Source organism: Melopsittacus undulatus, chromosome 9, assembly GCF_012275295.1.
Source record: "Melopsittacus undulatus isolate bMelUnd1 chromosome 9, bMelUnd1.mat.Z, whole genome shotgun sequence".
NCBI lineage: Eukaryota > Metazoa > Chordata > Aves > Psittaciformes > Psittaculidae > Melopsittacus > Melopsittacus undulatus.
Genome location: NC_047535.1, coordinates 14,395,200 through 14,422,661, shown reverse-complemented (window position 1 = coordinate 14,422,661; position 27,462 = coordinate 14,395,200). Strand labels below are relative to the sequence as shown.

At 46.1% G+C, this 27,462-nt stretch overlaps 3 protein-coding genes across 3 annotated transcripts in view; 1 reads left to right on the top strand and 2 right to left on the bottom strand.

Moving 5' to 3' along the window:
* The window catches only part of ETFA (electron transfer flavoprotein subunit alpha), a 28,827-nt gene extending 16,040 nt beyond the window's left edge, over positions 1-12,787 (bottom strand). Inside the window, exons 1-7 of the mRNA XM_034066061.1 lie at positions 12,686-12,787; positions 6,685-6,834; positions 4,936-5,017; positions 4,761-4,843; positions 3,222-3,321; positions 1,912-2,022; positions 715-816 (exon numbers count right to left, since the gene is read on the bottom strand). Of these exons, the coding sequence (XP_033921952.1) occupies positions 715-816; positions 1,912-2,022; positions 3,222-3,321; positions 4,761-4,843; positions 4,936-5,017; positions 6,685-6,834; positions 12,686-12,724 (667 nt within the window). The 5' untranslated portion in view covers positions 12,725-12,787. The remainder of the gene's footprint in view (positions 1-714; positions 817-1,911; positions 2,023-3,221; positions 3,322-4,760; positions 4,844-4,935; positions 5,018-6,684; positions 6,835-12,685) is intronic.
* Positions 12,788-21,668: 8,881 nt separating this feature from the next.
* ISL2 (ISL LIM homeobox 2) lies at positions 21,669-25,034 on the top strand. The gene is made up of 6 exons (XM_034066060.1): positions 21,669-21,797; positions 22,757-22,946; positions 23,171-23,433; positions 23,531-23,814; positions 23,914-24,084; positions 24,196-25,034. Exons 1-6 carry the CDS (start codon positions 21,740-21,742, stop codon positions 24,310-24,312), a joined length of 1,083 nt encoding a protein of 360 aa, XP_033921951.1. The 5' UTR covers positions 21,669-21,739; the 3' UTR covers positions 24,313-25,034.
* A 1,535-nt stretch (positions 25,035-26,569) lies between these two features.
* Positions 26,570-27,462, bottom strand: part of SCAPER (S-phase cyclin A associated protein in the ER) — a 147,241-nt gene continuing 146,348 nt past the window's right edge. Inside the window, 1 exon segment of the mRNA XM_034066256.1 lies at positions 26,570-27,016. Coding sequence (XP_033922147.1) covers positions 26,922-27,016 — 95 coding nt within the window. The 3' untranslated portion in view covers positions 26,570-26,921.

Genomic DNA, 27,462 nt, shown 5'->3' with positions numbered 1-27,462 from the left:
CTTTCTCCCTAAGTATTTGCAAAGACACAAATACACACTTGCATAGGGTAGTTTTCAATCCATTACTAAACAGTACTGAATACTTGGAGACTTAGCTTTTGTCTTTGTGATTAATATTATTTCATATGTATAACACAACAGCACTGTCTGGTTTATTTCCTGCATGCAGCACCATCAAGACCATTCTCTGAAATCAGAGGAACAGGATTTTGTTTTTGTTTCACTAATTTGTGCTCCCTCTGCTGGTACAAACCTCTGTAGTGGGATAACTAAAGGATAATTTTTTAGCCCTAGGCATAGAATAAAAATCACAGTCCATCCCTTTATACCTGCAGAGCAGAATACAAGCATAATGATTTTAAAGTCATTAGAGCCATTATATAATAACATTTGGACTGTCTCTAACAATTAACAACAATTTTAAACATGACAGACTTGGAACTAAACCACTTCATATTGCTATAATTTTAAAGGGACTCACCAAATATGACAATGTTCTTAAAAAGCCTACAAGCATATGTTAAGCTCATGCTTTGCCTTTTCACAAAACATACATGTTGGGTGTGTTCCTGCTGGCCCCTGTGCAAGAACTACATCATAAATATGAATATCTTTATGAACATATGACATTATAGTGTTCTGCCACAGATTATTTAATCAAGATGTACCATTATTTAAATGCAACATAGCACAGTTTTCATATTATCTACTTACCACCAGACACAACCACTTTTGCACTAGTAAGCTCTGGTCGGTCGCTTTTTGTCAGCTCCTGATCAATCCATTCAGACAGACCAACAGGCGGTGGAGGGGTTACTGTTCAGCAGATGAATAAAAACACCCACAAGAAAAGAGATCAAATATGTAATTTCAACATTTTTAATCTGATCTTAAACTTCATGCAGATTTCACTCCATAACCAATTCTACCTACTACCAGTAATTGCTCTGTCCCTGAGTTACAAGCTTCTTTTTTTAGTTATGTTTAAGTAATCTCTAGTATAAACTGCACTAAAATTAAAGGTCTGTTGTATACTACATTGATAGCAACCCAGCATAATAAATTTAATTCTTATTAAGACAGGCAAACAAGCCAGTTAAGCAATACACTATGCTAATCTTAAGTATCAAGTAGCATTTGTTTCCTTACACCCAGAGCTTTAGGAAATACAGGATGGTTTAGGAGCAGGCACTAAAGCCACCCACAAAAATCTGAGGACTGGAGCCCACACACATGCAGCACAATGCTAATGATTGTCTCTGCTGGATTTACAGCACAGTCATAAAAAGGCCCAGAGAAAAGAAAACAGCAGAGGCGGTCAAACACTAGAACAGGTTGCCCAGAGTGTCCATCTGTAGAGTTACTCAAAGCCTGACTGAACACAATCCTGGGCAACCTGCTCCAAGGGGGTTGGACTAAATGACTGTGAAGACCCTTCCAACCTCAAATATTCTGTGATTCTGTGACTGGATTTCTCTCTCAAAGCTACACTGGCTTTATTAAAAACCTGGTTTAGTTAAAAGTGATTTAAAACAACAACTGGGTGTCCTCAAAGCAATTTAAACTGCTACGAATTTAGCTAGACATTGCAGTGACCTATCTTGATTGAAATATGAGCAATTAAACAAAACCTGTGACTAGCCAGCCACTTTTTTTTTTCTCCATCTTGCTTTGAAAACAGCTGTAACTAAGCTGCAAGGCTGCAGCCTCAGAGGTTTAAACAGTGCATGAAACAGATTTCACCACATATAATTTCATTCCTGGTCAATGAAAAGTGTAAAGTACCCATGTTAAAATCATAAAACTAGAATTATGATAGTCTGCTTTAACAAATACTTCTACAAAACATCACTGTGCCGTGAGCAAAACTCTTATGACATGAAGCAACAAAATACCAGAACAAATACTCACACTTTTCTAAACTGGCACTACCACCACTTGCTGGTGCAGCCTCAAAAGAAGTTCCTCGCACAGTGAATATTTTAATTGCTTCATCACATTGCAAAGTGCAAAGAATATTTCCTAAGAAAACAAAGGGTCATATTATATTCTTCAACAAGATATCAGACATACTAGGCTTTTTAAAAAATAAATAAAATTAATATTAGAAACACATCAGCAGTTCTACAAGAAGAGGTAATAGTCAGAAAGTTACTTCCCAAAACTGCATTTTAAATAACTAAAACTTGAAAGTCAGGCACTTAATAAACATAAATTATAAACATTTTCATTTACTTTTTAGCTCCATGCTTCTGAAGTATGATAACAAATCCTGCTTTTAAATGATACAAAGCATTCAGATCATCTCTTATGGACAAGCTTTTAAATTTCAGAAAGGGAAAAAGAAAAAAATACAAACAAGTGTCATACTTTAACATAAAGAGCACCTATAATTCATAGATCTTTTATCCTGCCACATGAATTAATGAGAAGACAATAACGCCTGCCTCTACTACCTGTGAGATTATGTTTCTCTCTATAATATATAATACATGGTATTTACTTCACATTGGAGGCTATAGGGAACACTAAGGAGAAAAAAATGCTGCAACACCAGCTAATCATAAAGTAATCTCAAAACTGTGAATTACTGGGAAGCAACTTAAAAGAGCAACACAAAAATCACATTCTGGTAATGTAACTCAAAATGTAATATCACACTGGTACGTGATACCATCTTGTACAGCAAAATTAAGAAAAGCAAGCTAATGAGCTCATACCAAAATTAAAGCACAGTCTCAGACAAGCATCAGAGAAACAAGACTAAAAAAAATTGTAAATTAAGCCAATTTAATACTATAAATAATTAGTTTAATGTCTTTCTAATTAGGAAAAATAACCCTGTAGCATCTTAAACCAGAACTAATGCTAGTCATATTAAATAAAGCTGGACAATGAACTAAATGTCTTATGTTTTATAAAATCTGATCAGAAGTACACTAACAAATAAATGCAGGATGTATAAAGGAGATCATCAAATTCTATCAAGTGAAGTGATAGACCTGGCTCCTAACTGACAGTACCAAAATTGTCAGGATTACTTGCTTTCTCACCCATAAAACATCACACCCATCCCAGATTTCATTTTTATGAGCCCCAGCAATTCAGATTGTAAAGTGAAAATTCCTATCATATTCCAATGTTCTAACAACAGGATTAATGCAGTTATTAGTATTGGGTCTTTTATTGCACAAATACCACACGCCTTTGTGATTACCCACCTGCATACATAGTTCTCACAAAGGTATCTGGTGACTTAATTTCAATAATGTCAGAAACAGGGGCAACATCAAGTTTGCCAGCCACTCTGGGAATAAGATTCTAGAAGTTAAAGATTAAAAGTCAGCAAAGTGAAACACATGTGGTCCATAAAAGAATACCTGCTGTCCCAGTTTTAACTTCACATAATGCTGTCTGTAAGTATAAAGGCACAAGCAACTAAGATTTTTATAGGGCTACTCACATAGCTTTAGCAGCCAAATAAAAACCCATTATTGCAATAACACTAGACATTTTATGAGACTTACCGTAAGTAAACCCTTAATCCAGTATCTCAAATTAGGAGGCTTATTTGCTCCAATAGTTGAAAACTGAATATAGATGTAATTTGCTCAGAATACTGACAATGATGGATTGCTGAACTCTTTGCACTCCAAGGGAAAAAATTAGGGTATTTTTTTGAAGCTAGTTACCAGAGACAATAGGAAAAAACCACCACACTCTTCCCCTAAGAGCCAAAAAATATTATTTCAAAAATTCACATTAAAATGTTATTTGCCTGTTCTGAAATGGAATCTAGAAAATGTCTTAGCACCTTAGGAATGGGAAAGAGAATAAAAAGAGCAACATAAATCATGAAAAAATTAGTAACAGCAAATGCTTTGCTTGCTTTTTGTCCCCCTCCTAATCTGGTACAACACAAAGGGCCCCCCCATCATTACTTACATGAAGCACTTAAAAACAAGAACATAAGCTTTAAAGCAAAAGCTGTTAACATTTACTAAGATACTTTAGAGCAAAACTAAAGCGAAAAAAATAAAAGCCTGTAAGACTTAAGTTATGTACAGATTTCTCTTACAAAAGAAAAAAAAAGAAATGCAAGCATACAGACCGATAGTGATTAGAAGCGAAAGTAGTCAGACAGAAGGCTGACGGCATCATTGATCCTACATCTGCAAGATCCCAAAAGTTTCCTTTCACTTCAGTTTAGCTGCACCACAAAGCTGACCAGACTGTTAGTAAGGAGGCTCTCCGCACACTTACAAACACACTTCTCCAAAAACAAGTCTTGAAAAACTCTATTTTCATTAAAAGCCATCTTTGCTAGGACTTGGGTCTGTTACTTATATATTTACAGACATTTCAACATACATGACTTACAGGATAGATACAATTCCCTCCCCCCCAAAAAAAATTACTTCCCGCAGGTCTGCACATTTTCATTTCAACATGAGAATCATACAATTATCATCTCAACATACTGTGCAATTTTCATAATGCCTTCAGATAACTTCAGCTAATTCATGTTGTTGTACATTTTGCCTTTTGTACACAGAACTAGCTGGGTACCACTGAACACTTCTATGCTTTTCCTTTGTTCAAGTCAGCCCATAATAAAACTCAGACAACAGTGTTTCTAACTAGTAAGTTCTTGCAAACTCAAAGCTGTCCATGGCTGACCCCTCTGATTCACACTTTTACATGCAACAGTGCCTGTCCCTTTTCCACAGGAAAGTTTTGATGCACTTTGATCTACTTACCTTTCCAAAGGCAGACGCTCCAGCGCAAATGTGGGTGTAATTATATTTTTTATGAGTTTCCACAACCAAGGGAGTCAGCTCCTCTGAGGATAAAAATATGTTGCTCAGAATTTACAACTATCAATTACAAATATAAACACTGTTTCTTTTGTCAATGGGTAAGAAGCACTCTCACCTGCTAGAAATCCCTTGTATGCATCATGCTGAGCCACCAGAACTTTTGCAACACCCTGCACTTTGCTGACTTCTTGTGCTACCTATGATTACAGATGAATTATCGTTAGCTTGTATTGTAACAGGTACTACAAACAAACAAGAGTCCCTGCTACCAGTCGCTCACAGCCTACAGAAGAGTTAAAACTGGAACTCAAAAGTACATGAATTTCAGAATTGGAACAAACTTGATGGGACAAAATGCAGATCTTGTGATCACAGCATAGTGCCTTACAGGATAACGAGAATTAATTTTGTAAATATGAAAACTACAAAGCAAATCAAACCTAGGAGAGCTTCCCTCTTGTACAAAGGATTACACAGTGATCTCACTTATCTCAACAGCTGGTAACATTTGAGGATTACTGCTCAGTATTCTGATGTAATCAACTACTTTCTCTTAAATCAGTCAGTATCTACCATGCAAATATACAATGCAAATACAAATGTACAGCAATGTTAGGAACTCTGTCCAAATTTTAGGAGCAATCCTTTGCCTACTAATGTGATGTGTATTTTCAATTCTGCATTTATGCATTCTTTTTCCTGTACACTTGCAGAAGTTTAAATGATAAAAGGGTTGTTGCAGATCAGAGGACTAACGCCATTGTCTAGAAACCACATGCATTGTCCCAGAACTAACACTGAGTTTGCCAAGTATCAGTTTACCCTCAAAAATTAACAAGAATAAGCAAAAATGCCCCAGAATCTGAGTAACTGTCTCTTTTGTCTTATCATACAGATCTCACAAAGAAACTTCAAAACCCCAAATAAAATCAACCTCTGTTTGTAAAGTACCATTTCCCAGAATGACATACATTGCCAGCCAGACATCATATACTTACTATTAAAAGCCAAATAAAACATTCCCAATCATTTCTACTATGCAACAGGCAAAATTCGGTTTTTTATTTTCTTGATCTAGATAACTATTTTTTCCAGATCCCCACCTCAAACACCTGGGTCCCAGTTTAAAATAGCTGATGTTTCTCCACTTATTTGTGAACTAGCTGCCCTAAGCATGCCTCCTGCATAAGATACTACATGTTACTTTTAGAATAACAATTCATAAATAGCGTAGTATGAAAAATATTAGGCAAAATTTGTACTATTGCTGTTTACACAAGAATAAATCATGCTGAATAAAAGCGTCACTAACATATTAACTATACTGTCTCTACATTTTGTACATAAAAGTTACAACAGCTAATACACAAGCTTTTCAGATGTGAGCTATAAAGTCAAGAAGCATTAATTTCAGAATTTTAGGTTGCAAATGCACTCACTATGCAACTAGCAGCTGATTTGTAAGATTGAGAAGCTCAGAAGCCCCGTTTGTCACTGTGCTGTTTCACTTATGCTGGTTTCTATCTGAACAAAACTTCTTTCCAAGTTCTCAGCACCGCACAATTTTTATTTTGAACTCCATAGGGAAATATTGTTTTAAAAGTCATTTGTCTTTAGTCCTATAAAAATTTGCTGGTATAAGCTTAAACAATCAAAATTATTGCTATTCCTTGTGAAATTAAATCTATACCCACATTTCCACTTGAGAAGAGGAGCAGTTCAAGTGCCAGACATTTCCGGCAGATTAGCAATTCCTGGCACAGTTCCTCTTCACTACAGATTATTTTTCAGGCTGACCAAGATGCTGCCAAGTATTGTTTCAGTGCATTCATTATTTTGTTTGTATGAAAATACCATTTCCTACCTTGTCACAGCTGGTACCAGCTACTAAACAAGAAACTTCACCTCCAAGACGTTTTGCCGCAGTGATGGTATTTAGTGTAATGGGTGTGAGAGTCTCATTGTTGTGCTCTGCTATGACTAACGTACTCTGAAACCTCTGGACCAGTGATGCCTTTAAGAAAGAGAAAGAGAGAGAGGAGTTTGATACTTAGCTTCACAGTAAGTTATCAGTTATATAAACTGTAAAACATTGCTGTCAAACAAGAGGCTGAATCTAAATAATATATATTAAGCAAGCACAACACATAAGGTGCAAAAAAAAGAGAAGGCATAAACCTGTTTCATGTCAATCTATAACATGCTGTGTTTAGATTAAAAGCCCCACAGGAAAACACTGAACATATTAAGAAAAACATTTAAATAAATTACACTCAAACTCAGTTGACCACCTTAACTAAGTACCTTGAAAACTGAAGATTAGACCAGCAAGACTAAGACAGAAGGAAATCAAGGGTAGCAAAATCAGTATTTACCATTTGGGTTAGGCTGGTTTGTTGGGGGCATTTGGGGGGTTTGTTTTGGATTTTTTAAGAGTTGTTTGGGTTTTTTACTGTACATTTTAGACAAACTCTAGCTACAGAAGACACTTTTTAGATTAGTTATTTAAAAAGGCAAAACTGCATGCAATGGCAGGATGGCAAATAAGCAGCAAGGGCTCACAGCCTGAAAACACACTGATAGAACTGCTAGTAAGCATTTTTTTCTCCTGCTTTCCTTTAAAACATTTGACACTTGGTCACTTAGTCTACCACCATAATTTAATGGTCCTTAAATAATAATTTCCTCAATTCATGATCCACACACAGATTTTAACTTCTAAAGCAAAACATGAAAGGAAAAAAAAAAGTGAGGGTGAAACAAAGAATTACCATGAAACCAAACCAAAATATCCTAAGCTCTGAGACTTTCCTCTCTAACTTTCAGGGTGAACCTGGAAAAAGCATTATTCCTCCAAGACGAATACTAACACAGGGAAAGGGTTTGGGGTGGGAATGGGATTATCATCCTTCAAGTCTCAGTGTATCCTATACAAAGCCTAAATCAACACTCAAGTTATGATTAGTGTAATGTAACACATAGAAAACAAAATGTATTCATTAATATGACCATGGCACAGATAGTAACACAATGCTTCAGACTGCATAACCAAATGCTACTTTTAAAAACATATGTTCTGATCCCATCTTCCTCCATGCCAAATGCTCACCCACCACTTAAACTGGAAAAAGCTTCAGACAATCTGAGAGACTAAAAGTTGGACTTAACAACAAAAAAGCCTACCAACATGCTAAGCTTCACTCAGAGAACACAAATTCCAAGTACTACACTGAAGCTAATACAGAGTGAATGTATAAGTAGAAAGGTAAATTTCTGCAGAATCAGATTTGTAATTTGTTGTTTGGATTAAACCAGCAACGAATCTTACAGAAGTGCTCTGCATTAAATCTCTTATGCTTAAGGTTACTTGTTATGATTAAAGATACTGAGACTGTTTGAAGCCAATTGCCAGTAACAAAATATTTATTGCCAGTACAGATCAGACACTGCATTTTTGATTACATTTCATACATTTGCAATAAAAGATATGAGATTTTAGTCACCATTTGAAGAATAAATCCATGCTTCTGTGGCAAAAAGCCCACTTTTCCAATGATTTATAGTTGTGTTGCAGGGCAAAGTGAACCACACTCCTGAAAGATTCTGAAGTTTTCAAATTTCCAAAGGGAGCCACATGCATTTTAAACATGCACTTAATTCTGACTGTATTACTGCACCACCAGAGCAGCTCTATATCATCCTGGCAAACAATTCTAGAATAAACTGGGAAAAAGAAAACCCCAAAAAAAAACAAAACCAAAAAACCCCCAAAACAGTGGTTGGTTTTTGTTGGGGTTTTTTGTTTGTTTTGGGGTTTTTTTGTGTGGTTGTTTTTTGTGTGTGGGATTTGTTGGGGGTTTTTTTTGTTTGTTTGTTGGGTTTTTTTTTTTACATCCAAAAAGGATAAGAGTAATGTATGTTGCTTGAGCAGGCCAGATATTACAGCATTAACTAGGCATGATTTCTAAACTGATGATCCCATATAATTGTGGGAACTGCAAACCAGAAGGTCGCTTTATGCCTACTTCATATTTCTGGACATAAAGGCAAGACTAGATTTAAAAAAGTCACATTCTAGGTAATTCACTCTTTCTTCGGTAATATTCCTGGATGACAAATAAGATTCCTACGTGGGTCTGAATTTTAATATAACACATGACAAATGATTTTAAACAACCAAAACCAAACTGATTTTGTTTGCTATAATAAACCTTGTGCAGTAAAAGCAGAGAATAATTCATCCAGTCACATCTGATCCTGAAAACTAAGATTCTGCAATAAGTCAATGAAGAAGACAGGGAGTTATCCTAATGAAGTAACTTGTCCAGCTCACAGCTTACAAGAACAGCCCATTATTTCACTGACAATTTCTCCACCTGTGCTTGGACAGGACATCTAGTTTGAAGCCTAGATAAAATACCAAGGTTGAGTATAAACTTACTCAGCTAACAGCAAACAAACTAAGCAGCTGACAACCAAACTACTGAAAACAACACATTGAGAGGGAACAGCCCTAAGTGCTTGCGCCACAAAAGGCTCCTGGTAAAAACCAATCAGGCTATCCAAAGGCATCAACTGCAGTTAAACATCCCACTAAGTCAGGCAATCAAGTGGCTTCCCAAGCACACTAGTAATTATGAAAACCACACCTGCCAGCAACCAGTAGAACTGGAGATTTATTTCACCTAGGTTAGATATACATCAAAGCTAGGCACCTATGTTGCCTCCACAACAGAAATATGTTCCTCTCTGTTGGAAACTCCAATGATTCAGTACATAATAAAATAAACACTCATTAAGGAAAATGGTCTGGAGTTTCTAACACTTCTCATTTCCCCCCAGCATTTACTGTAAAGCAAACCCAGCCACTGACTTCCAGATGCCTAAACATCAGCACCTAGATGTGCAGTATGCATCAATTAAGCCACTTGTAAAGTACCAAAGGATTTGCTGAATCTGTCATCAAGTTTCCTCTAAGCACCTTTTAGCTTCCCACCTGAGAAATTCAGCAATGCTTTCCAAGTAGAATGTGAAAAAATTAAACATAATATCTGAATTTCTAGACTTTAGACAAAATAATCGAGACTACACTGCTACTGTTTCAGCAAAACATCAGAAATCTAGACATGCCCACTACATATGCAGATAACCCACACATTCAAACTATTCATTCAATCTGCACAGGTGATCTACTCTTCACAGCAATACCAATGCAAAACAAACACATGTTGGTCTTTCAGCATACAGACAGGTCACTTGAACAGCACAAAGCAGGTCCAGCACTTCTTAAACATGGATGTGTGGCTTATATGCTACAAAACACACGTATTAGCACTTGGGAAATCCCAGACAAAAGTGTTGCAAATCTTTGATTGCTGCTTCGTGAGCAGACATGGATCAGTGGCCTCTGCAATCCGTACAGTCCATAGCTCACTGCCTGCAGCCCACTGCAAGGATGCTCACTGCAACACCATACACAGAACAAGCTCTCTTAAGTAACATATGGCAGACACAGGGACAAAACATGGGACAGCCAGAAAGCCTGAGGAAACACAAGAGCTTCTGCAGGTGTATTCTACATGCTTCCACACTCCAAATATGAAATAGGCTGTAAGAAACTTCACCCTTCAGGAGACCGAAGTGCGCCTCCCAGCCTCATCAGAAGAGCCACTGGAACCACAGCAACTAAACCACAACAGAAATTCACAACGCAAAAGCACCTAACAGGTGGACCCAAAAAGGCATCTTTAGAGCTGACTTTCTTAGCTGTAAATGCAAACTGGACAGAAATTAAAGTCAGAGAGCTGCTTGGTAGGAATTATGCATCTCATAGAGATCCATTATTACTGGGCAAAATTCCCAAGAACTGACTCCAGGAACTAGGAATTGAGGTATTAGTGAAGATAATGGCTACATTCCTATGCAATAAAGCAGTGCCTAATTCTATTAATAGACAGTCTTGCAGCTGCAAAACCTAAAATAAATTTAAGAAAACATATCTGGGAAGCTCAGATAGAGGAGGAAGCTCTAGCAATAAACCTTACACTTCTTCTACAGCCTTTATACAGATCTGGCTACAGAAGAAGTCTACGAGACAGCTCTTTACCTCCAGAAAACACTAACTAGAAAAGCAACACTAAAGGCACCTGTACTGAAATGCAGCTAAAACTGTAAAGAAAAGCAAAAGAAATGAACACTAATAAAAAGGATTTAAAGAATCATAATAAAGGCTTGAAATTAGAAAGGAACTGAAGCAGCAATAGAAAACTGTACTAAAGAATCAACTTTCCAGCTATGTCCAAGCTATATTAATGTTCGAATCACTAATAAAAATCAAAGCAAGAAAGTTGTTCTGAAATACAGACAACACTATTGAAAATGACCTCACTAGATGGCTTAATCCCATCTCTGCATCAAGCTTTTGAGTACTTGCAGTCTCAAATTCTTTCTCAGCTCTAAGTTCTGCAACTCCAACCTTTCCTAGTTGCTTTCCAGTTCTCTCATATCCTGTTTTTCTCTAGACTATATTCATTTTTGAACTGTAGGAGTATTAGCAGTGCTGGAGTTAGCTCTTCTTTTGTAGATCACACTTCTACCCACACACTGACAATACACACTACGTTGTATTGGCTTTGTACATTTGTGAGTTTAGATGCATATGGCTGAAAAACAAGGAGCTGACTGCCTGTTACCAGGACATGAAACTGAATTGTGCAGTGATTTCGAGTGAAGCATTATTTACAAAGCAGTACCATGTGTTCCAGGAGCACCAGAGATCATCCAAGACCTTTGCTCTACAAAGCCTACAGCCTAACAACAACTGAGAGTTGGCCATGGTTACACTTACAATTGTTTGATGAACTAAATCATGTATGTCCTTGTCTACCTTTGCTCTCCTTTTAAGCTATTCTTCATATCTGAAACAAATTAATACATTGCTGTAAAAGCCTCAGGGAACTGAAAAATAAACTTGTTCAAAAACTTTAGCTGTTTTAGAAGGGCTATATACACACAGTTCTGGTGGAGAGAGTGCCTCCTGGTGCATGCTACAAGACTGACCAAATATTCAGGGGTATTTAATGAATCATCTACTCCAACTAACCTTGAGTTCACCTAGTCGTTAAATTTGGTAACATGGCTACCATGCCACAAGCAGCAAACAGCCTCCAAAAGCCCATTACTCCTCCCAGCTGAGCAGTATGAAGGTCAATGTGGAAAAGCAACAAGTGTTTCTCATTAGCTTCGTCCACAAGCTGTAATAGTTGAAGCAATTACAATTCTGCACAGCTGCACTCATCTGAGAAACACTGTGTTAACCCTCTCAAAACCCCAGACAGCCTTTCCTTGAGCCGCAAGTGTCTAGCATTGTTAAGATTTCGCAATAATAAACTCCAAGAGCCTCTTCCAGTTGTAAAGAAAGCAATACTCTCCAGCTAGTCCCGTACGAAGGAGGCAGAGTGAGCACTTGGAGAACTTTAAAACTTCCCTTACAACCATGTCCAAGACAACCACCGTCAGCTCCTGCCTGCAGCAAGCACTGCACAGTTCTTACACACCCGACATACACTCGGAAACTTTTTTATAACGGCGGCGCTGGGTGAGAAGCGGGGGCCAGCGGAGGAACTCGGCCCCGGCGCCCCTCGGTACCTGCTTCTCGGACACCCCCTCGGCCACCTCTGTTGGGAGGGCCGACGGCGGAGCTCGGTCCCGCCCCACACCACCTCTGCCCCACTGGGCACGGGCCCTCCTGGCCAGGGCCGAGGGGAGACCCGGAGACCCTGGCAGCCGGCACCCCGCCGCCGAGCCCCAGTGCTGAGGGGGCGCGCGCCGCCCGCCCTCACTCGCTCCCCGCCACCCTCACTCACCGCCCGCCGCAAGGGCTGCGCCGCTACCGCCCGCAACATGGCTCCAGCACCCCGGCCCAGCGCCGCTCTCGCGAGAGCAGCGCCCCGCCCCGCCGCCTCATTGGCCGGAGCGGCGGGCTCACGGCCAGCGCTGTAGAGCACCGCTTGCACGCGCGGGTACCGGCCAGGCCCGTGCCTGGCCCCGCGCGGTACCGGAGGGCAGAGCCGAGCCGCTCCCGCTAGCGCTTCGAGGGACAGCAGGCACCAGTGCGGCACGCGCGCCTTCCCTCGCGAGCGGGCTGGCCACCAGCACTAGCCTCTGGCCCCGCATTGCTTCCGCACAGGGTTAAAGCCTTCCAAAGGGAGAAAACAGGAAGCGGAGTTGGGAACGCGAACGCCTATGCTCCAGACCGGGCTAGCCCAAGCCAATAGAAACGTGCCTCGTGAAGAAAAAGAAAGGAAAAGTCCTCATTTGCGGCTGTGGGGCCACTCAGCATGAGCAGGCTGCCACCCCGACACCCCCCCGCCCCCCAGGCCTAGGGCTGCCCACCAGTGTCCGGATCCCCCCAGCCACCTTCCCTCTGGCGTTGGCACACAGCAAGAGCATAGAGGCTGGATGCTTCCTAAATTTCCCAAGCACTCTGACAGCATGGAAACTTGCTCAGGTAACACCAGCCCAGAGCAGCATCCCCTTGCCAGGGCAGATTGACAGTTGCCTCACCCATACCCCTGCACTTGGCACTGGGCAATAGCTCATTCACTCTGAATAATATCTAGACCATTTTTATTATTATTTATTATTCTTATTTCTTAGAACCAAGCCAAGACATTTTGTGTCTGTCCCTTCCGCAGCACCAGGTTACCCCAGGGGCCACACTGGGACTCACTGTTTTCCATACCTCCAGATACTTTTCCCAGGTGGCAAAGGATTAAAAAAAAAAAACAAAAAAACAATGAAGCAATGACCTTTCAGGCCAAGTTCACTGCTAAAGTATGCACTGCATCTCTCTGAAAACCTGGGGTCCTGGAGAAGCTGGCAGGAGCTGAAATAGCTGGCCTGCCAGCCCAGGAGTCCTGAGCACACACAGCTTGTGGATATTCCCAACTGACTTCCCATCCTGGAAATCACTAGATAGCAAGCCACAAATGCAGTTTCTTCCTTCCCATGCTGAAGTGGTTTAGAGAAAAAAATAAACCCCCAGCCCATCCTGAACAATTGTGGCTGTTGGACTGCTCTTCCCAGCATACATGGTGATCTGCAGCATGTCAGTGATTCGTTCTGTGTTTCTGAGGCGCCCCAGGAAAAGCAAAAGGCCAACTGGTCAAAAAGGCTCCTCAGCTTTGCCACAGCCTTGGTGCAGGATTGCCCTAAAATGTATTTTGCCACATGATTTTCACATCAGATGCCAAAATGTACTACTGCTTCACAGAGAAGCTAACCAGGTCCAGCAACACCAGCATTTGAATGGACAGTTTGTCTCAGATGCCTCTATAATGGAAGAAGAGTAGCAGTGATGCATATTACAGCTTCCTGGCCTCAGAGTGCTCCCAGAACTCCCCAAGCCCTGAGGAATGGTTGTGGAGGGAAGAGCTGAAGGAAGCAGCAAACCTCCTTCAGGGCCTGTGCCTGAATATATAGGTTAACATAGCTCCAGGGCTGCTCTAACTTCTGCCCAGTCCTGGCTCCACCCTTCAGCCATGCCCCCAGAAATGAAGAAAACAGAATGAGCACCTGGGGTTGCCCCTGTATCTCTTGGATTGAGCAAATGACCAGGAAAACAAACAAGTGTTTCATAAAGACAAGGGTGTCATGGGTTGAATGATTTTGCTGAAAGCACAGGACCCTGACAAAAGTTTGAAGAGAGGATAAATGAAATAAATAATTTACTGCCCATTTGAGAGGTGGTTAAAGTGCAACATAACTCTTCAGAAATGTGAAGCTTTATGCAGGACAGAAATCCCTATCTGCACCCTAGTTAATACAACAATAGCAAAATAAGGATACAAAAGATCATCATCCTGGGCACACTTAATTTGGCCATTATGTCTTCTTAATTAAGGTGTTTTACTCATTAGAAGCATGGCATGCAATTTCATAATCCTATTTTCAGCTCAAAAACCCAGCTTCCAGCATGCCCATCTCATGGGATGAAATCTTTGATAAAAAGAAATAACACACATATCTCTAAAAAACCCAAAGCACAAAAGAAACAAACCCTTCTCATTTGAGTTTGCTTTTTTTAACACCTCAGACCAAAACAAAGGTGAGCTACCATCAAAATTGACCTAATTGCTTCATAGCTTGAAATAAAGAGATCCTGTCAATATGCATCTGGCTTAATAGCATAGATCGTATTTTCATGAGCAGAGTGACATCACCACCCTTTAGGTCAGATTTCAAGGTGTAGTGTCACCAGTTGGGAGACATGACAGGCTTTTTATTCTGTTTTTTGTTTTATAAAACAGAATAGTTTTTTGGTTCAAAACCTCAGCAACACTTCAGATGCCCATAATCCTTATTGAAACTGGCTTGATGCGGATTATACCCTCAAGCACAAAGGAAGTCTTTATCACTTATGGCCAGTGTTTTAGGAGCTTATAATTGTAATCAGGTAGGGCTTATATCAGCATGATCCATATTAGCTGAACTGTGGCAAAAAGCTTTTTTGCCTATTTGACGTTCCCACCTAGGGCATGACAGTAATAAAAATCATAAAACCCACAACAAATGGGTGCTGCTGAAGTTGTAGGCACTGTCCACTTCAGGCAGAAGAGGGTACATTTGTATTTTGAAAGAAAAATTGCTCATTAATTAGTGGGAGCAGATCCTTGTATGGTGCATTGTTATCCAGGATTATTTCATTAGGATCTGCTGACCCAATTTCTGCATTGGGAAGGGAATTACATTTTTTCACACAACTGGGGGAGGGGAGAAATAAAAGTCAATAACAAATTACTCAAACTTTTGAAAATATGGTTGCAAACAAGAGCAGGTACCTGTTTTGGTCTCTCTACAAAACCAAGTAAAATATGTAATCATGCCTCCACCAGAATCAGTTTTTCCTTCCCTTAAAATACATAATTCCTAATTAAAACATATCAAACCCAGCCAATACAGCCTCATAACTAAGGGATTTAGAGACAGGCAGGAATTCTTTATTACTGCTACGATGACCCCCTCTGACATGGGTCATCCTTTGCTTGCTCCTCCTGCAATCACCCTAGGGGTAGCTGAGTCAGATAAATTAGAAGACCTTCATTTGCGAAGCTTCCCCAGTACATGAAAAGATTCACCTCCTAATCTGTCAAAATCCAATAACATTAAAGCAACTGCAACCTGCTTATGGCTGCGCAGGGCTCTCTAACCCACACCCTGGCACTGCATGGGCAGCAGCAAGAAGGGACAGGACAAAAACCCACACTGGAAGCAGCAGCAGGAGAAATCTCTGCAGATGAAATACTTCATGCCCAAGCACTGCAAGCTCACATGACCCAAGTGGTTCAGTCATCCCACAAAATTGCACTCACTTCATCCCCACAGTCACTAACCTAGGACCCTCTGCACAGCATGGGACAGCTCTCCCCATGGTCCTCCTATGTGGTCCTCATTCCCACTGGCACAAAACTACGTCTCAACATGTCTCACATTTGAGTTCCTTTATAATAAAACAAAACACTGCTGCAGGTGTGCTTAACACTCTGCCTAAACCACCTTACAACTACTCACCTCCATGTCTCAGAGCAGCAGCTAGTCTTTCATGAGACCTTACAACAGCCTTCTAGAAGGGAAAAATGCCACCAGTCCTACTTCCAAAGTGGAGGCCATAGACTAAAGCTCCACCAAAGCCACCCTATAGCAGGGACAACCCTTCTACTGATACCAAGCCTATAAAAATAACACAGGCAGGTGTTTTCCCTTTCCTATAAACTCCTCTCACTTGCTAATCATTTACATGTACCAATCAAGTAATGAGGGAGTTAGGGAGCAACATTACATCACATGTGCAGCCTATTCCTAGAGAACAAGATCACCAGAGGAGTTAAAAGCTTCTCCTGCTGAGGTCATGGGTGAAAAAGGGATGCTCATATCTCCTGGAAGCCTTGGAAGGCAGCTTGTCCTGCCCAGGAATAGCAGTGGTTTGTGTGGAGGATGAGGGAAGCAATGCTAGAAGGAGAGAGAGTTCTGCTCTTCTCCCCGTGCAGGCACCTACAATGAGCATTTTGTGACCTGCGGCCCTCCTCCAGCACGCAGTGTGCCTCGTCACTAATGGGAGATGCGTGTAAAATTCTTTGCCAGGTTATAGCAGCATTATTTTTTAAATAGGTAGCTGCTTTTCGTGCTCGTTACACTACTGGAGAGGAATCCAGAGGCCACTGTATTCCCACTCAAGCAGTTCCAAGCAGCAGAGACAGGTACAGTAGTGCCTGAAATCATCCCAGGGGAATGTCCCTTTCCACGCCTGCAAGCACTTCAGGGAAAGTTGCTTTTTCCTTTTTTCTTCAGTTTAAGCTCACTGAATAACACTTCAGTGGAAATCCTGCAGCTGCAATATGCCTCTGTTTTCAGTGTTTTGGGATCTACTTGATTTTTGTTATCTTTATTGCAAAGTCTACTGGGAGAGGAGCACCTTCTGATGAAGTTACCTGCAGCTTATGCCTCCTGGTGACAAAGGCTGGTGCACCTTTTGCCCTGTCACGAAGATGCTACAACTTAGCCATTGCCTTTAACCCTGCACAAAATGACATAAGGAGATCCAGTGGATGAGGTGGAGTCTAAAATACACATTTGATTTGCCATTTCAGTGAAAGTAGCTCATAAGAAGGATGGCTTCATGGGGAGTGAGGCAGCCTCTCTGCACTGGCAGGCTACATCAAGACCAGATGCATCTCTGGGAGACTTGACTGAGGTCAACCATAAATTAACAGGCTCACTGTGAGGGGAAAAAATAATAATAATGGGTCCAATTGCATGGTCTGGTATGAAGGAGGCCAGATGAGATGGGCCAATGAGTGTTTTCTGCGCCTATGAACTGTTTGAATCCTTCTTATCCGGAGGGGAAAAAATGGCAAGGGTTCCCTTTGCCATTTTACCATGGCTGATTCTTAATCAATAGCAGGGCTGGCGGTAGCTCTTGTGCAATACCACTTTCCCCAGAGCTGGGCCCTCTTCCCCTGCAATGCTCCCAACCCCTGCTGGTCTCAGAAGAATTGAACCCAAAGCTCCACATAGCAATTCAAATGCATCACCAGACATTAGGCCACCGGGTTAACCACTGTTTAATTTCGTCACATTTGTTTGTGAGTTATGTACGTGCCTTTCTTTTGTCAACATCTCCTTTTAGAAAGGATATTGATTTTGTTTTCAAAGGCTCTCGAAAATAAAATGAATGACTACATTCTAAGGAAGAGTCATTTTCTCAACAGCTGTAAATAATTTATTGTTTGCAACCCACCCAGATCAAAAGATACTTCATCAACTGATGTGGCAAAATCTGGTGCAAGCTGCATTTCTATTATCTCAGATCCAATTAACCATTTGGAGCAGACTAAAACATAACTAGATCAAGCCAGAATCAGATTAATATCCAATCCATAATCACATTAATCACAATCTGTCCATAATTAGCCATCAGATAATCCCATTGGACAGGAGGTGACATGCACTATCCCATTATCTCATTAATTATCTATTTTTGGTATCAAACATTGTCCCCAAACACAAGGAATGGTTTTTAGAGGAAAAATGGATAGGGAATTCTCCCTTTGCTACATCCTTCTCTTTCAAGTCCCAGTGGTTTGACGTTGGGAGTTTTACACCATTTCTTTGTTTTTACATGTTATGTTAGAACCAAGAGCTGTCTGTTTTTTTGAGAGATGTCATCTTTGTAAATTAAACATGATTATCTTAGGAAGATGGATAAATAAAACATTTGTTTCATATGAACAAGTTTATGAAAGAAAATAAAACCCTTCATCAAAGGTTTTAATGGTAACATGATAACAATAGCTTTGCAATGCTAAATCTTATTGCAGATGGTTCCTGTCCTTTTTTTGTAATGTAAGTGAAATTGCATTCCATCTGTTTTAATTTTATAATGGACTTAATCCATGGCTGGCTCTGAAAGAATCAGCATTTACTGCCTTTCCAATCTGCTGCAAATAAAAAAAATTGTTACACTGTCCCCTTTCTAGAGGCAACTTGTGTTTCTATTTGGGAGCAAACCCCAGAGAGCTGCTCTGCAGACAGCGGGGAGCACTGTTATCTGCCCTCACCCCACAGCCAGGCAGTCCCCTTCAGTTCTCGCACCAACCCAACCTGAATTGCCCCAAAAGGGATTGAGAACTCTGGACACTCGGTGGAGGACAGCAGGAGGAACTGGCATGGCAGGAGATTCTGTTTGGTTTTGACCAGCAAACACCTCCAGCAGTTCCAAGTGACCTCAAAGCAGTTTTCCAGAACTCCCTCCTGAGCTGAATTATTTTAAAGTTTTATGATGTGCTTTCCCTTCCTCCCCTTCAAAGGTACCAAAAATTAACCTGTTTGTAAATGGTGATGGTACTGGGCTGGATTTATGCCTATTGCCATTACCTGTAGCCATTTTCTAGTTTTTCCTACATCACATAGAGGTTCAGGGCTTTCAGCATTTCCCTGGCTAGTCCTTTTTTGGAGTTTTCTGCTAAAGTGCCTGTGCAGTGCTGCCCACCCTGTTCCTAACTGCCTGGTCACAAACCAAGTCCAGCTCCACCATACCTGCCTGATGTCTGCTCTGTACTCCCGCAGGTGAGTGCCTGCAGAACAGCTTTGTGCCGGTTTGGAGAAGTTTAGCTGGTTTAGCTGTAACATTTCTTATTCCTAAGCTAGTGGGAGGTTTGGGATAGCATAGAGGACCCTGCCCTCAAGTGAGAAAAGGGTGATGCAACAGGGAGCATCCCTGCCAAGCTGCTATTTTCTTAGATGTGTCTTATTCTCCTATCACTCTGACATTTTATTTTTGCATTTTATTGTTAACACATGCAGATACTGACTCACTCAGGACTCTGTGGATTCCAGCTCAGACTGAAGTCACCCTCTTCCCTGCCAGGCACCCAGCAATGGGCAGGATGCCCTGTGCCACCGCACAGCCACAGCAGTGCTGTGGAGGTTCCTGTCACTGGTCCCATGGGGTCACCCCAGTCTGAAGAGCCAGCCAAACTTTTCCAATTCCCTTTGTGTCACTCACCTCCCAGCTCAGCTCTGCTGCTGGCAAATGAGCCACACCAACAGCAGGCAGCAGTCAGACCACAAACCCCAACAGGCGCTATGGCCACCCTGCTACTGCCACACAGGAGGGGGACACGTGGGCTCATCCTGCCCTGAGGATGTCATTGCCACACCTCACCTCTCCACCTTCACACATGCAGGGGCAGACAAAGATGCCAAAATCCCCTGGTGACATATGCCCCTGCTGAAGTGGGTACCCCAAATGCCCTCATGCTTACCCCTTGGCTCTTGTGCAAGCTTTAATGTTTGCTTTCAACATTTGGGGTTCTCAAAGGTGTAGCAGGGGCTGTGGTCAGGCAGGGAGAGTGGATCAAATACACAAATAGCCAGTTACCCACACTGTCCTCTCCCCCTCCTCAGCTTCTTGGGTTTCATACCTACAGGGAGCTTGACTTGTACAGAAAATAAGTGCTTCAGCTGGAAAATCCATCCTGCCTCTCTTCTCAGAGCAAAATGAGCACAGTCTGCCCTTTCTGAACCAAAAGTTAAAGTCATCATGTCCTTCCTAAGCCATACAGGCTGGCCTATGCCTGTCGAATTCTGTGAGTAGAATTCAAAACATAAATTGTGTGGAGAGGAGGGGCAGGACCAAAGCCCCAGGACAGCAGCAGTCTCAATTCCAGCACTTACAAGCTTCCCTGGACCTTTTGAGATACTCATGCTGCTACGCTGTGAAGTCTTTGGGAATTTAAAACCGAGCCAAAGGCCGCTTAAGTGCTCTACCTATTTTTCTGCTAATGACAGGAAGCCCATAGAGATTGGAGGTAAAGATGGAGGAAAAATTAATAGAAGGGCTAAAAAAACAATGGGAAAGGTTCAGCTGTAGAAGAAACACGGGATCAGGTGCACGAAAATGCGGTAAAGTATTATTTTTCCCTGTAACTTCAACTCATCACACAGCTGCTGCCCGGGACGGCCGCCCGACAATGCCGGCGGTCCCGTTCGCGTCTGTCGGAGCGGCCCTCCCACACACGCCCCCCAGCAGGGAATCGCTCCGCGAGCGCGCAGCTTTGAGCGGACGGCCGCTACAGAGCCCCCGTCCCATCTGCCGTGAGGGTGCACCTCCACGCAAAGCCGAGCACTGTCCCGCCGTGCCCGTCCGCGGGCACCTGCCAGCGGCACCTCGAAAAGCGGGGGTAAGAGACAACGAAATAGAAGGCGAAAGAGAGGGGAAAGAACAGAACATGGGAAATAAAAGGAGAAAATTAAAGGCTAACTAAAAGTCAAGGGAAAGAACAGGGAAGACAGGAAGAAGAAAAGCTGAAATGAATCTCCACGGCCTCGGGCTGCCGGCGCCGCTGTCCCCTCCTCGCGCAGGGCAGGTGCGCTCCGCGCTGGCTACAACTTTAGGCGGCTGGGGGGTCCCGCCAGAGGCCGGGCTGGTGCCGCGGCTGCCCGGGACCCAGGGCGCTGAGGAGCGCACCCAGCGCTTCAGTGGAGCAGCTTCTCCCGCGGCGCGCAGAGCTACCCGCCTCGTCCGAGCCGGCGTCGAGCCAAGCCAGGCCGGGATCCCGCGGGGCGGCATGGGGAGTCCGCGCCGCTCCGCACCGCTCCGCGCCCCACCGCGCGCCCATTGTTCACCACGGCCAATCCGCGGGCGCCCTCCCCACGGCCGCCAATCGCCTCTGGGGGCCGCGCGGTGAGGTCAGCACCGCCCCCCCCCCCCCCGCGGCCGGTGCGCGCTGACATCACGGCGCGGCCCGGCGGGGCGGGCCCGGGGGGGCGGGCGCGGCCCCCGCCCCGCGCGGCGCGGGTAGTGGTGGAGCGGCGGCGCCGCATCCCGCATCGCTGGCGGTGCGCAGGGGGCCGCCCGCATGGTGGACATCCTCCTCCCGCGGCCGCTCCCGGGCGCCATGGGGGAGCCCTCCAAAAGTAAGTGCGCGCCGCGCAAGGCAACGCGGTTCTGGGGCGGGCGGGAGCGGCGGAGCGGCCGCGGAGCTCTGCGGGACCGAGTGCTGCGCCGCCGGTGCCGTCGGTCAGACCTGCGGCCGTCGTGCCGCCCCGGACCCGCGGGCGCCGTGACAGCGCCGGGAAGGGCTGCAGCACCGTGGCGGGCGAGGGCGGCTGCCGGCTTGGCCCGTGGCATCTCCGGTGCTTCTGTTCCCGTTGGCGCCCCGCGTGCCCCGGCCACGCTGGCTCCACTTCTTACCGAATGCCTGTCCCTTTGGCTGTCTGCGCTACTGATCTCGGGTCTTATTGCTGCTCCCGTGTCTTACTCTCCTTCCCTGCGCTTTTTCTTTCTTTCCTTCCCTGTTTCCCGGCCTGCGTTACCATTTGTCTCTTTTTCTCTATTTCGGTTTGCCTTTTTAGTTTTTAAATTTCTCTTTCCGTTTCTATTTATTTCTTGTTCTTACGATTCTTCTAGTTTTGTTTTGTTTCTAGGTTTATTTCTCTTCCTTTGATTTCTTTTCTCTTATTGTTTCCATTTGTCCATGTTCCCATTTTAACTGTCTCTTTCTGGGTTTTTTTTGGCTGGTTTATTTTTCTTTCTGTCATTCTGTTTTCATTTGTTTTTCTTTCTTTCTTTCTTCCAGTTTTTCCTCAGCTTTTGTTTTAATGACTCTGCTTTTATTTCCTTTTCCGAAATTCTACTTTTATGCCTCTTTCTGCATTTATTTCCATCGATCAAGTTTCTTCTTTTTTCGGATCCATTTTTTCTCTTTCGTTTCCTGTGTCCTTTTATTCTCTCCATGTTTCTGTCCTTTTTCCTCCTTATTTGAAAAAAAAAGAAAGAAAAGTAAAAAATAAAAAAGAAGTGTCTTTCCCTAATTCCTGGCGCTTCTGCTTTCACTCATCGCTGCCCCTGACTGTGCCCTGCTCGCTCCCGGCAGGGCGGCCGGGGCTGGCCCTGTGCGCGGGCTGCGGGGGCCGCATCCAGGACCCCTTCCTGCTGCGGGTGTCGCCAGACCTGGAGTGGCATGTCGCCTGCCTCAAGTGCGCCGAGTGCGGGCAGCCCCTGGACGAGACCTGCACATGCTTCCTGCGCGACGGCAAGGCCTACTGCAAACGGGATTACAGCAGGTGACCCGAAATGCGCCCACGCTCGTTGTATATATGTATATATGCATATATATACATATATATAAAAATCGAACCCAAACCTGAAAAAGCACAAAAGCCCCTTAAGACCCTGAATTTCCCCCAAACGAAAACCTGATTCTCGGCCGCTGCCCATCCCCGTGGCGCCTCCCGGAGCCTCCCGACGGTGCGGCTGCGGTCCCTGACAGTGCCTCGCGTCCCCTCAGGCTCTTCGGCATCAAGTGTGCCCAGTGCCGGGCGGCCTTCAGCAGCAGCGACCTGGTGATGCGAGCCCGCGACCACGTCTACCACCTGGAGTGCTTCCGCTGCGCAGCCTGCGGCCGGCAGCTCCTGCCCGGAGACCAGTTCTGCCTGCGGGAGCGCGACCTGCTCTGCCGCGCCGACCACGGGCTACCTCCCGACGGCGGCGCCGCCCGAGGGCCGCGCAGCCCCGCGCTGCCGCCGGCCGCCGCCGCCGGCCACCTCGCAGGTACCGGCGAGAGGGAGGGACAGAACGATAGAGGACGGGAGGGCTGCGGCGGGCGGGAGGCGATGCTGACTGTATGTTCCCTCCCTGCCCGCCGCAGAGCCGGTGCCCGGGAGGCCGCCCGTCCCGCGGCCCCCGGCGCACAAGGCAACGGAGAAGACCACCCGCGTGCGAACGGTGCTGAACGAGAAGCAGCTGCACACGCTGCGGACCTGCTACGCAGCCAACCCGCGCCCCGACGCCCTGATGAAGGAGCAGCTAGTGGAGATGACAGGGCTCAGCCCCCGCGTCATCCGAGTCTGGTTCCAGAACAAGCGCTGCAAGGACAAGAAGAAGTCCATCCTCATGAAGCAGCTCCAACAGCAGCAGCACAGCGACAAGACGGTGAGAGCCCGCCCGCGCCGCCGGGGAGGGATGTTTGGGAGGGTTGCCCCAGGCTGCGGGTGCTGGCGGCAGCCGCGCTGAAGCCCCGTGTGCCCGCAGAGCCTGCAGGGCCTCACCGGGACACCGCTGGTGGCCGGCAGCCCCATCCGCCACGAGAGCGCCGTGCAGGGCAGCGCCGTGGAGGTCCAGACCTACCAGCCGCCCTGGAAGGCGCTCAGCGAGTTTGCCCTGCAGAGCGACCTGGAGCAACCCGCCGCTTTCCAGCAGCTGGTGAGCAGCACCGCACCGTGCCTCGCCGCGGGGGGCGGGCAGGGGATCTGCGGGATGGGGAGGGGACGCGGTGAGGCCCGCGCCGCGCTCTCACCACTGCTGCTCCCCCAGGTCTCATTCTCAGAGTCTGGCTCCTTGGGCACCTCATCCGGCAGCGACGTGACCTCGCTGTCCTCCCAGCTCCCCGACACCCCCAACAGCATGGTGCCCAGCCCAGCCGAGACGTGAGGCGGCCCGGCCGCCCGCCGCTGCGGGACTTCCGCATGCCTGCGCTCCCTGCATGAGACACCCGGCCCCGGGCCGCTCCCAGAGCGCCGGACAAACGCCTTTGTTTTTTAATTATTCTTATTTAAAAACAAACAAAAAATGTGTTACTGACGGCCAAAAAAGCACCGGGATCCTCGCTGCCTTCACCAGACTGGAGAGAGAGCCCCTGCCCAGATTATTTCGTTATTTTGTTGTTTTGGGTTTTTTTTCCCTGCGGATTTCGATGTTTCTTTTCCCCAAAGAAACGCGGATTTCCCCGCTGGAGCCCGGCATGGTGACAGGCTACCTCGCCCGCCGCTTGCGCCGGGGACGGCTTTTCTTCCCTTTTTGGAAGGGAAAAGGAAAAAGAGAAACACAAAACGGGGGAGAGACTTCCCCGGCGTCCGCGCCTTCCCGCGGCTGCGGAGCCGGCCTGGCCCTCCCCTCCGGGGAGCCGCTCCGTCCAGCCTCATCTCACGCCGATGCCTCTCCCGGGCCGCGGCGCCCGGCCCCGCACCAATCGCTGGAAAAACGGGACACGGAAACGAGACTTTTAAACGGGGAAACCAGTACTAATGTTAAATTATGAATGGACGGAGGACGGATTGTTTGAGCCTTTAACGAACAAAAGTAAGTTATTGTTATTTATTGTCAGAGTCAGCGGTTGAATAGTGGGATTAAATATTTTGGACTTAATAAAAAAAGAGAAAGAAAGAAAGGGAAAGGATTGAAACGAATGAAAAGGCGCGGAAGAACGGTGAAGGTGCTCCCCTTGCACTGAGCAGCGCTGCCGGCCAGGTCGGGGAGCAGAGTGGAGCGCGGAGTGTGTCGCGAAATGGGGTGCGGAGCAGAGCGCGGTGCGGATCGGGGTGCCAGTCGGGACGGGCGGAGCCCTGGCTTTGCCTGCACGGCCTCACCGCACAGCTCTAATCGGCTTTCCCTCCCGAGGCCGCTTATTTATAGCCGGGGAGGCGGAGCGCAGGTTTCTCCTTTGGAGCAGCCCCCGGGCTCGACCGGGTCGTGCCCGCACCTGCCGCAGTGCGGGACAGCCTCGCCTCCTCCCCGGGGGCGGCGGGTCTCTGCTGTGGGCGCTCCCCCGGGCGGTGGCGGCGAGCAGAGCCGTTCCCTCGCTTGTATTCATCCCCCCCGTCTAGACTCAGGCGGCGGCTCCTTATCTGCCTTTGGCATCACCTGCGAGAGCGGCGGGGGCCGCCCCGGCTCCCGCTACCTCCCCGTTACCTCGGCAGGAATGCGCTCAGGGCCGGGTCCCGGCGGGACCGCAGGCCCGGGCAGCCTTAAACCACGACGAACGGCCCCCACTACCCCATCACAGGGCAATCAGTCCCGCAGCCTCGGGGAGCACCCCGGGCCACAAGGCACCGTGGAGGGGACGGCTCCACCACCACCGAGGGGCTGAGGGTGTGCGGGAGCAGGGTCCCCGGCCGAGCCGACCCGCAGCTGCCGTCGGGGGGCACGCAGCAGCCCGGCTGCCGGGGACGTGCCAGCGGGAGCGGCGAAGAGGCCGCCGCAGTCGGGGGCGCCTCTGCTGCCGCCCGGGGTGCGGCCCCCGGCCCGAGGCAGGTGGGAAAAGGGTCTCCCGTCCCCCCAACCCCTCGGCGGGGCCCGCGCAGTTACCTGCCTCCGGCCGGGTCAAATTTCGGCTCTTCGCGCTCCCCCGGGCCTGGTCTGAAGCAAGCAGCGTCCGTCACCAGAGTGCGGGGCCGCCCAGGCCGTAAAACCGGCTCCGCGGAGGCGGCCGGGGAGCCCGAGCTCGCGCCTCAGGCAGGCGCTCGGGTTTGCCGCCGCCGGCTCAGGTGCGGATCGGACCGGACCTGGCCCGGCCGCTGGGGACGGTTCCTGCCCCCGCGGCCGAGAGCAACCCGCGATCGTTGCGGCCCTTGGCGGGCGCCTGCCCTGAGGGAGCCGCGTCCCCGCCGCGCAGGGCCCCCTCAGGAGCCGAGCCGCGCGCGCGGGAAACGAGCCTCGCGGAGGCACGCGCCGGTTTCGCCGTTGAAGTGCGCAGCGGCGGCAGCACGCGGTGTTCCGTCGTACCGAAACGTCGGAAACGCGTGTGGGGCAGGGGGGGCTTCCCCCACACCACCACGAACTCAAACGCGAGCTCTCCTCAGAGCCAGCTCTGACAAACGCTGCAGGCGCCTGATCACTGGGAACACATCCCAGCATCCCTCCAAGCCTTGTGCATGGCAGCGCGAACACGCCGACATTTGTAACGCGGAAGTCACAGTACAGGCAGAATAAGTTACTTTATTACAAGATATATAGAACGTATTTTCTTCCATTGGCAATCTTATTTCAGCAGTTCCGCAATGTAGGTACCACCAACATCACAGGGTAGAAGCTACCCAAATCATCACATCGCATACGTGAACGAAATAAACTCAAATTATCAAAATTACAAAACAGAACTCAAAAGTATCTACAGTACTTATGATATAAATAGTGCAAATTATGTATCTACAACATAAGTATTCAGAGTATCAAAACCGTTTTGGAATAGCCTTGTAAAGAAGGGAGTCAGCAGGAACGGGTCAGCATGATGACGTTAGGGACTGTAAAACCAAATACAACACTTATTTCTTCAAAAAGAACTGCCGAGCTTCTTCCCAGGACTGCCGGGGGAATCTGTTGGACAGCTCAAGATAATCTTGAGAAGTGAAAAATTTCTCTGTTGAAGATAGAACATAAAATTACCAAGTTATTCCCTCTTCAGATCAGATGGCAAGAAACCAAGAATAACGAGCTCACAGACAATTCCAGATACTCTAGGTCATTTACTCCTCTCTCCCCACCAAAAACTTCCCAGATCAGGCAATGAAGCTTTTGTGGAGCTCTAGACATTGAGGTTTAGCTTTAAAAATGGGGGTTCTGATGAGCAAAGGCTAAGATCTTTAAGCTTTTGGCTAAGGCTCTCTGCTTTATGCATGGTAACATTATATACATCTTCATGCACTTAATGTTCCTGGACCCCCCTGTGGACCAGCTCAGCCTCACTCAAGTTTGGGCACCCTCAGCACTGCCTAGCAGCTTCTCTCTCCACAAAGGGCTGTGGAGGAGTTTTGCTCCCCGATTCCCCCAAAGCTCCCAGCACAATTACACAGGCAGCTTTCACTC

Bases quoted from the DNA above. Each gene is read 5' to 3' on its own strand.
- ISL2 (XM_034066060.1), top strand. From the start codon at position 21,740: ATGGTGGACATCCTCCTCCCGCGGCCGCTCCCGGGCGCCATGGGGGAG. The intron at 23,434-23,530 runs GTACCGGCGAGA...TGCCCGCCGCAG, and splicing joins CGCCGCCGGCCACCTCGCAG to AGCCGGTGCCCGGGAGGCCG. The intron at 23,815-23,913 runs GTGAGAGCCCGC...GTGTGCCCGCAG, and splicing joins AGCAGCACAGCGACAAGACG to AGCCTGCAGGGCCTCACCGG.